Consider the following 10,289-nt stretch of genomic DNA (forward strand, 5'->3'; position numbering starts at 1 on the left):
ACCTAGAAGGTGGTTCAGGAGCCTAAAATCTGGTTAAGCAAAGAATCTGTCAGTCCTTATTCTTGTTCAAGGAAAGAGGCATTCTTCCTTCCTCTGCACAATATAAGTCTATTCTCTTGTTCGGTAGCCTTTTATCCATTAAGGACCAGATAAAGCTTTGGATGGGACTTGGTATTAGAGAATATCCGCTTAATGATGCTAGTAGCCAGACATTTAATGAGGGCAGCTTCTGTGAAAATACAAGAAAAAAGTTAATAGTTAGATTAGAAACCTAGTTTCTGAGTCCAGAGGAGAGCCAGGTGAAATCTTCAGACTTGAGCTCCAAGTATCTTTAAACGGTGGAGTGAGGGTGGCAGTGGCCATCTAAAGAATTTTCCTGGTTTGCAGTTTGAACTCTGGGGATAGCACTGAGTGTTCTGGTGAACCTGTGAATGGTCCAAACAGCAGGAGGCATAAGAGTTGCCCATATTATGATACGCCGTGGTAATTTTTTTTTTTTAAGTTTATATCAAGTCATCCAGTTTCAGCTTGCAGGGTTTCAGGAAAAGGGCAGTTTTAGTTCTCAGTGATAGCAAGTCAGGAGGGTGGGAGAAATAACTAGAAACATTAGTTTGGAAAATTATAGCCAGACACTGGAGGAAACCAGAGTTGAATATTTGGTAAGAACTGGCAAAATGTGCAAGACAGAACCCACAAGGCTGCACTACAGTTTTGCACTGAAACAAAAAAAATTCTCTCTACAGTCAACCTTTTAATTCTTTTTTACAAAAGAATTCTGGTCTCATTTAAAGCCTGGGATATTTAAGTTTGTCAAGTTGTGTGTAAGTTGCTTCTGTGACATTTCAGTTAACATAAAGTTTTTGGTTTTTGTCTTTAAAAAAAAAGAATTTTGGTCTCATTAGGTTTGTCCTAATTATTTACATAGGTGCAGCAAGAATAGTGACTGCCCATACAGCCTCTTTTTGAGTTTGCTTTGCTGGAACTTTTAAGGAAATCTCAGATTAATCTAACTTTTAAAAGCTTCTTGAGGTTAGGAAGCCAATCCAGGAATTAGCCACCAGACTTCATCTTCCCATACCTATAGGTCTGAATGAATTCCTCTTTCCTTGAGGTCCATAGCCTGAGATTTCTGGGCCTGCCAGGAAGTGACATTCCTTACCCACCTATAACGCTGGGAACCCTGTAAGCCAGATAGCAGGCCAGTTCTTTCAAGAGCACTGGCTTCAAAAGGGCAACCTTAGTCCCTTAAACCAGACTCTATGCATGTCACTCTCAAATATAACATTCCAGTCAAAGCCTTGGTAATAAAACCAATGTTTCCAATTGTATCCTGCTACAAGAATAGATTCTTCTTCAACTTACACAAATAACTAGAGTATCATGAAAATAATATGCACTAAGAGTTTCCAAATTCTGGAGGGATCAGATAAGCAGAAAAAACTGTTTCATCTTTGTTCACAAAGGTATAATCAGACTGTTGTAAAGTACAGACAGTTTAAGAGCAAAAAAAAAGGGTTCTTTAAATCTGAAAAACATTAAAGAACTAGCACTGTTTCAAACAAAGAGTCATAAAAAAAATATAACCATCTTCGTCAGTTCATTCGGTCCCATGTAATTAATTCTTATTCTGCTTGATCTTGGGTTAGCAGTTGTATGAATCCATCAGTTTCTTCATTAGTTCTGGAAATTCTTACTCAGTCCAATGCATGGTCTTAAAATTATTCAACTGAGGGGCGCCTGGGTGGCTCAGTCAGTTAAGTGTCTGCATTCGGCTCAGGTCATGATCCTGGGGTCCTGGGATTGAGCCCTATGTCGGGCTCCCTGCTCAACGGAGAACCTGCTTCTCCCTCTCCCTCTGCCCCTCCCCCTGCGCATGCTCTCTCAAATAAATAAAATCTTTTTTTTTTTAAGATTTTATTTATTTATTTGACAGAGAGAGAGGGACAACAAGAGATGGAACACAAGCAGGGGGAGTAGGAGCAGGCCCCTGCTGAGCAGAGAGCCCGATGCGGGGCTCGATCCCAGGACCCTGGGATCAAGACCTGAGCTGAAGGCAGATGCTTAACGACTGAGCCACCCAGGTGCCCCTCAAATAAATAAAATCTTTTAAAAAAATAAACACTTAAGAAAACAGGTCACCGTGAAACAATACTTATTTAGAAAAAGTGACAAGAGATTTCAAAGGCAAATACAGAAAATTACATAGTTGGAAAAAATCTTAGCTTTTGTAATACTGAAAAGACTCAATTTTTTAAAATAATGAAAAGACTTAGAGATTTGGGCTCGAGTCATGATCTCAGGGTCATGAAATTGAGCCCAGCAGTCAGGCTCCTCACTAAGCAGGGAGTCTGCTTCTCTCCCGTTCCCTCTCTGTCTGCACCCCCCAACCCTGCACACAGCGCGCGCGCGCGCGCACACACACACACACACACACACACACACACACACACACACACACTCTCTCTCTCTCTCTCTCTCTCTCTCAAATAAATCTTTTAAAAAAATAATCAAAGACCTGATGAACATAAGAAGCACAGGAAATTATTTTAATTAGACACAAAAATCTTTGTTTCCTAGGCAAATTACATAAAAGGTAAAGGAAAATCTTTTTACAGTTTCTTAATAAAAGTAGACAAATAATCCAAGAAAACTTCGACATTCTAGTTTTGCATCAGGTACACTTTTGATGTTAAAGTTTAATTTTTTTAACTTATAAATCTACTTAACCTTAGCAACTTGACCGCATATATAATTCCTGTTCTGCACATCTATAACCGTTTTTCTAATATCCATTCAGTTTTTGTCCTGTATTTTTTCTTCTTTCTCATTCTGGAATAACCAGTCTGCCTTAGAAAATTACTTTTTTTCCCTAAACAGAAACACATCCTTCATGCCTTGCATACTTTGCATACAAAGTTGTTTCATAGTATTTTTATGGTTTCTAATAGTTTTATCTACATATACTGATTACAATTTTTAACCATTAATAAACTTTCTTTTACAGAGAAAACTATGACATAGACAATTGTTGTCTGTCATATATCAGCATCCTGTAGACTAGTAAACTTATGAATATGCAATCTCACAATTTCTAGAGGCATATGATTCCTCACAATGTAATTTTTCAATGTGGCAAATGACATGTTTACTAAGAGATTCAAGTACCTTTAGATTTTCTATATCATATGAAGATAAATACCAAAAATACATAAACCCAAACTCAGGTTCAGTAATGAAATGTTTTTAGTAGTTTATCTTACTTAAAAATGACCTACATTTGGGGTGCCTGGGTGGTTCACTTGGTTAGGCACCTGACTTGTGATTTCAGCTCAAGTCATGATCTGAAGGCTGTGAGATCAAGCCTCACATCAGGCTCTATGCTGGGCGTGGAGCCTACTTAAGATTCTCTCTCTCCCTCTCCCTCTGCCCTTCCCCTGCCCCTGCACTCTCTCTTTAAGAAAAAAAAAAGAGGGCGCCTGGGTGGCTCAGTCGTTAAGCGTCTGCCTTCGGCTCAGGTCATGATCCCAGGGTCCTGGGATCGAGTCCCGCATCGGGCTCCCTGCTCCTTGGGAGCCTGCTTCTCCCTCTGCTTCTCTCCCTCTCTCTCTCCCTCTGTCCCTCATGAATAAATAAATAAAATATTAAAAAAAAAAAAAAAAGAAAATTTTTAAAAAATGGCCTACATTTTTATTTTTATTTTAGGCAGATATTAACACCAAACTAAGCTAGCCATCATCTGAAGTTATTTCCTTATTAACTATTATTTTTAAGATTTTATTTATTTGAGAGAGTGTGAGAGAGCGAGCGAGCATGAGCAGGGGGAGAGGCAGAGGGAGAGGGAGAAGCAGACTCCCCACCAAGCAGGGAGCCCAACACAGGGCTCAATCCCAGGACCCTGAAATCACAGCCTGAGCGGAAGGCAGACACCCAATTGACGAGCCACCCACATGCGCCCCCCCATTAACTATTTTTATAACATATACATGACAAGCAAGTATCACAAAAGTAAAAACCAAGGAAGATTAAATACATGGTCTCCCCCTGCCCCCTTTTTTTTTTACTATAGTACTTGACATACATCAAGCAATTCATTTTTTTTTTTTTAAGATTTTTATTTATTTAACAGAGAGAGACACAGCAAGAGAGGGAACACAAGCAGGGGGAGTGGGAGAGGGAGAAGCACACTTCCCGCTGAGCAGGGAGCCCCATGCGGGGCTCAATCCCAGGACACTGGAATCATGACCTGGGCTGAAGGCAGATGCTTAGCAACTGAGCCACCCAGGCGCCTGCAATTCATTTTTATTTTATGTTTTATTCTTAGTTTGGATTTATATCTTTATAATCTTAACATCTAGTAGAGATTATGTAAGCTTGACTAGTAAGCTTAGGTAGAAGAAAAATTATATGTCTGCATTATATTTAACACTGACAACTCTGAAGACATGCCCATTTTTATTTTACCATCAATTTCAAAAAACATAGCTTTATTTACAAAAAAATTTCATCCCAAATCATGTGTACTTAATACACTGGGTCAGTTTTGGAGCACCTGGGTGGCTCAGTTGGTTAAGTGTCTGCCTTCAGCTCAGGTCATGATTTCGGGGTCCTGAGATAGAGCCCTGCATCAGGCTCCCTGATCAGCAGGGAGTCTGCTTCTCCCTCTCCCTCTGCCCCCTCCCCACCACCAGCTCATGCAGGAGTGCACACTCTCAAATAAATAAAATCTTTAAAAAAAAAAAAAAGGGCAAAACAAAACATTGGGTTAGTTTCTCTACTTCTGAGAGTTTCAGGAATACTTAATTTATGTAAGTGCTCATTTATCTCTAAGGCAGCTTGAATGAAGCTCCTTAAAGGGATTTTATAAATTAATTTGGTAATACCATCCAGAGGTAGAAATATATCACACATCTACAACATGCATACATATACATACACACACACAAACATACAATCACCAATAGCTATTGTTTTCATTCTAAAATTTAAGCCCTAGTTAGTAAGACACAGAAATACAAATTCACTGGCTTATACAAAATAATTAGTTCTTGTCTTTTCTCCACTTTCTATTTTTATACAAATTATGTTTCTAGGGGCGCCTGGGGGGCTCAGTAGGTTAAGCATCTGCCTTCAGCTCAGGTCATGATCCCGGGGTCCTGGGATCCAGCCCCGCATCGGGCTTCCTGCTCCGCAGGGGGTCTGCTTCTCCCTCTGCCTCTTCTCCCCCTGCTTGTGCTCACACGCAGACATGTGTATGCTCTCTCAAATAAATAAAAATCTTACAAAAAAAAATGTGTTTCTAGGAAATGTCAGGCCAAGTTAATGTTATTTGTTTACCAATTGTGTAAAGACCACCTTCAAGACCTTCCCTTGCCCTGATATGTCACTTTATGGAAGCTGTGGATCAAATTTCAAGTGAGTGACCAAGGAGACATCTAGCAACTGTCTGGATATCTCCAAAGCCCATCCAACTGGCCAAAACATCCTGTCTACTTCCAGTTAGGCTTTTCCTTTTCAGGTCAAGTAGTTGCTTTGGGGGGTCCTTAAGTCCCCTGACAGCCCCCAATGGAGGGCAGAGGGCCCAAAATTCAAGTGACTAGAAAGAGTGTGGTGGAAAAAGGTCTGGCGGAGGTGGAGAGGAGGAAGGAGTTTGGAGGGGGACATAAGAAAAGATTCAACGGAACTGGAGGGAAGACTGAAGGTGGGAAGAGGGAGGAGGCGGAAGAGCAGCAATGCGAAGGGAGAGCTCTTCAAGGAGCCAGACTGGGGAGAGCTCAAGTTTCCCAAAGAGGCCAATGAAGTTCTCTATTATTCTCGGCAAAAGCATGCCAACATGGATGGAGGTAAGACAGAGTTGGCAGAAAACACAGCTAGCAGGGGTTCAAGAAGGGTATTTGAGTCAAACGAGAAGTTCCCCTGGAAAAAGCAGGCTCCAACAAAGAAAACTAAGAGGTATTATAGAGAGCCAGAAAGATAGACTTCAGTACAATGAGTCAAGGGGGGGAAAAAAGAAAGATTTCCAATCCAGAGAGTCAGAAAATAATCCCCACTCAGAAAAAAAAGAGCCAAGAAGAAGAGATTTCCAGACTGGTAGGTAGCTTTCAAACCAAGAAGCCTAGGACTCTAACCCCGCTTCTTACAAACAGCTGTTTGCCTAGCACTCTGAGCTTCTTACAGACAAACGGGACTCCAACCCAACCTGTGTTTATCTGGGACTCTCTATCTCATCTTCTGGGGTATACTCAGACCCTTAGGAATCAAAATCTGCCCTTACCAGCTTCCACGGACGTTTGTCCGGAGCAATGGTTCAGGAGTCGGACTCACCAATGGATCCCCGATCAATCAGTCAGGAGTGAAGATAAAGTCTTCAAAGGTATGCCCTTAGGGTCCTGGGTGAGAGGTCTGGGGGTCCAATGATGAATCTGATCCTATCCCAGTTGAGGCACCATAACTGTTAAAAGGAAAAAAAATGACACTTGTTAAAGCCTGGTAAGGAAGACTTTGGGGGGTGGTGAGGCTATGAAATTTTGTAGTGGAGGAAAGAGACTGGGCTCAACTCTGAATATTGCATGGGCAAGAGGAAGTGTATAGCTAAGGAGAAGGGTAAGGTCAATGAATGGAAAATTATTAATAGGAAACATCAGTGGTTAGGGGCAGGGGGGCTCTGACTAAACAGCCTAAAGGATTCTTGCTGAAAACGGGCAAAGGGCAATCAGACGTCATCTTCTGGGTGTAGTAGGAGGAGGAACCCAATCAGACATCAAGGGGGAGCGCTTCTTGCTAAACTGACTTAGCAAGGGTCTTGCTAAAACTACATTTTACAAGGATGTGTACATATGGCCCAGGAAAGGTTCAGAAGCCTAACTAAAGTCTGCCCAAGCAAAGAGTTTTTGTTACCTGTTGCTTCCTTTTACTCCACACAGAATACTTCTGACACCAGACGTGTGGGGTTTTTCTTCCCACACCAACCAATTCTCCAACACCAGCTGCAATTCAATTCAATTCTAACACTAACTGGAGTTACAGCAGACCTCATGACATAAGATCTCAGTCTAAGACTGCCCCCAACTTCAGACACCAATCACAAGTAGTGGGTCCCCATGTTACCTACAACTTCTGTCTGACTTGGCTACAAATTGTAGGTTCCCATGACCCCCTCACTGGATTCAATCACTTGCTAGAACAGCTCCCAGAACTCAGAGAAACACTTACATTTACTGGCTTATTACATAATAAAGGATATGGTAAAGAACACAGATGAACAGCCAGACGAAGAGATACATAGGGTGAGATCTGGAAGGGTCTGGCGCAGGAGTTTCTGTCCCAGTAAAGTTGGGGTGTGCCACTCTCAGCATCAAGGTATGTTCACCACCCTAGAAACTCTTCAAAGTCCATACTTTTGGGATTTTATGGAGGCTAATCATATAGGCATGATCAATTATTAACTCAATCTCTATCCCCGCTCCTCTTCCAGGAGAACAGGATAGGGCTGAAAGTTCCAAGCTTCTAACCATGGCTTGGTCTTTCTGGTGAGGGGCTCCCATCCTGAAGCTATGCAGGAGCCTATCAAGAGTCACCTCTTCAGGTCAAAAGACACTCCCATCACCCAGGAAATACCAAGGGATTTAGGAGCTTGTGTCAGGAATAAGTCAAAGACTGAGTGTTAGAACACAAGATGCTCCTAGTGCTCTTATCATTTAGGAAATTACAAAGGATTCAGAAACTCTATACCAGGAACTGGGTAAAGATATACATATATATTTAAAAAACCAAGATTAACGGATTTCATCTATAATCTTTTTGATGATGGCCACAAGTTTCAGCATTTGAGTTTGAATCACTATTTACAGCATTACATCTACTTTAAACATTCAAAATTACATTAAAAAATCCATGTGTACCTGGTGGTTTTATAGCTGAAGGCAATGACTAAAGAATGTTACATTTCTCAGTTTATAAAAGCACGATGTTTTAATATTCTAAGAGTTCTCCTGCTAATGTAAGACTTCCAATTACATTTCTACAACAGAACTGTTCTCCCAGGCATTTTACATCAACTGAAAATGTCAATTCCATTATAGGACATTTAGAATTTGGGGATGTCATTTGGCTTTAGGAAATCTGTCTAGATTAAACAAAAATCAAACCTAGACACAAAATAATTGTATCGTACATAAAACTATTCCTAATTACTGTTTACCTACCAATGTAGGATCTTGTAAGTAAGCCACATTTATTTCAACCACAGTTAAAGTGTTGATTTTAAACCTGCACCAGATTTATTCCATCATAATCAGGTAGCTGTTCCAAGAATTTCTTAGAAAAAGGCACTTGCTGCATTACAAAGATGCTGTGCTAGGTTCAATTCAGACTATGCTGCTCACTGGTAACAATTTTTAAATTTAATCTGGGTCAACAGAACCAGAATTAGCTACATGTGTCACTATCAAAAAACAAAAGAAAACATCTTATTTTATTGCTGATTTATGCTACATTTGGTTATTTAAGTTACCTTAATTTTCTCAAAGAATTTCTGAAGTAGCTTTTTTCCCCATATATCTTAACCTATTTGTAAATGTTTAAATACTTTAACCTCTGCAGCAGAAGAGAATTTCTATTTGTATTTTACTTGCAAGGAAAATCCAAACAGCCCCTCATATTTTAATGGCACCTCAAACTATTCTTTTTTGTGACACTCTTTTTAGAGAAGACTCCATTAAAGTCTGTCAATTAATAAATTCGTTGCTCAGTTAGCAGAGAAGTAACTGTACGTTAGTGGTTAAGAAACCCCATAATTGCAGCATTTAACACCTACTGTTGCTCCTAATGCCACTAGGCTGACTCAGACTAATGAGCTCTCCAGGTGCCACTGTCTAACACAGGCCTGTCAAGATGAGCCCTCAGCAGTGGAGTCTCCAGAAGAATTCATCCAATCACAGTACTCGCTTCCCACACATAAACAAAGAGAACTGATTTTTAGGTTCTTTGCCACAAGGAAATGCACTGAAAACAATTAAAGCATCACATGATCTGGAAAAGAATACTCCTTCCTTTCTTTATAGTGAATCCTGACTTAGATATAAAAAAAAAAAAAGCTACTTATAAAGATATTTCCTCGGGTTAGTACTGGATCTCCCAACACATGCTGTTTTAACCCTGTAATTTAAGTATCAAAACTACAACACCCAATGTGTCAAAACGCGAACTAGAGACAAAAGGACCGTTCTTATGTCTTTGGCGATCGTGGTTATAAAATCACGTACCTGGGGAGCATTCGAGTTGAGTTACACACTGGATGATGCAGCCCAAAGTGGGCGAGGATCTCCAACCATCCAGAGTCAAGGCCGGTGCCCAGGTCCATTGAGCCCTTCACAATATCCCCGTCCCAACTCCTCCCCAGCCCAGGAATCACAAACTCCCTGGCCTCCAGAATCTTAACCCTGGTTTTCATACTAGTCTCCAGAACCTTAACTCCAGGTGTTTTAGGCTCCCACCCCACCTCAAAAAATGTTCACAACACTGTAATGGCATTTCCCTTCAGAACTTATGCTCCCGACCGCGACCTCCGACCCAGTGTATCTCCCTCCCGTCCCCTGGGAGGCAGAGCTCCCCTTCCTTTGGACCCCCTCCCGGCAACCCTACTCACAAGCTGGCAGCGTCGGGGGGCAGCGGGCTCGACAGCGCCCTCCAGCTCGGCGCTGGTAGTTTCCTGCGACTGCAGTCCAGCAGAGGGATGCGGCAGGAGCAGGGCGCGGGGCAGAGGCCTGCCCGAGCGGCCGGCAGCAAGAGGAGGGCAGCCTGGGCGAGGAAAAGGAGCCGGGAAAGTGGTGTGGACCGACAATCCAGCAGCGGCTCCTCCTGGACGCCTTGTAGCGCCGGCGCCATTTTCCACCCCCCGACCTGGACCAAGCCGAGAAGAGCCGCCAACCAGAAAGACAGCTCGACGGAGACGTTTGGTGGCTGCGCTGCCACCCCAGGGCCCGGCTGTCGCCTGTACCCTCCGAAAGTAAGATAGGGGCGGATACGCACAGTAGCGGGGGCGGCGGCCGAGGACACACGGCTCAAGCCCTACGGACAACGCTCCTCCGCCCCGCCCCGCGACGCAACGTCTTCACGCACAGGAGCCAGCCAATCGGTGCCACAGAACGAGGTCGCGCCGGGGGCGGGACTCCGTGAGGAGGCGGGGCCGGTGATTGGGAGTTTCTTAAGGAGGATTTTAAGGTGTCCGGTAGGATGTGGCGCCCGTTTGGTGTTCCGCCACCAATTTTCCGCTGGAGGGCGCAGTAGCTTCT

General features: G+C 42.6%; 1 protein-coding gene across 4 annotated transcripts in view; it reads right to left on the bottom strand.

The window, feature by feature from the left end:
• The window catches only part of LRIG2 (leucine rich repeats and immunoglobulin like domains 2), a 68,383-nt gene extending 58,302 nt beyond the window's left edge, over window positions 1–10,081 (bottom strand). For 3 of the 4 annotated variants that reach the window (XM_028101980.2, XM_028101979.2, XM_028101982.2), the window contains exon 1: window positions 9,644–10,081. In XM_028101980.2, coding sequence (XP_027957781.1) covers window positions 9,644–9,882 — 239 coding nt within the window. In that variant the 5' untranslated portion in view covers window positions 9,883–10,081. Of the gene's footprint in view, window positions 1–6,271; window positions 6,449–9,643 lie in introns of all 4 variants that reach the window. The other variant, XM_028101983.2, reaches the window with a different exon arrangement.
• Window positions 10,082–10,289: the final 208 nt, after the last annotated feature.

Source organism: Eumetopias jubatus, unplaced genomic scaffold (genome assembly GCF_037043125.1).
Source record: "Eumetopias jubatus isolate StellerSeaLion01/CBP00866 unplaced genomic scaffold, mEumJub1_p1.0 scaffold_4, whole genome shotgun sequence".
Taxonomy (NCBI): domain Eukaryota; kingdom Metazoa; phylum Chordata; class Mammalia; order Carnivora; family Otariidae; genus Eumetopias; species Eumetopias jubatus.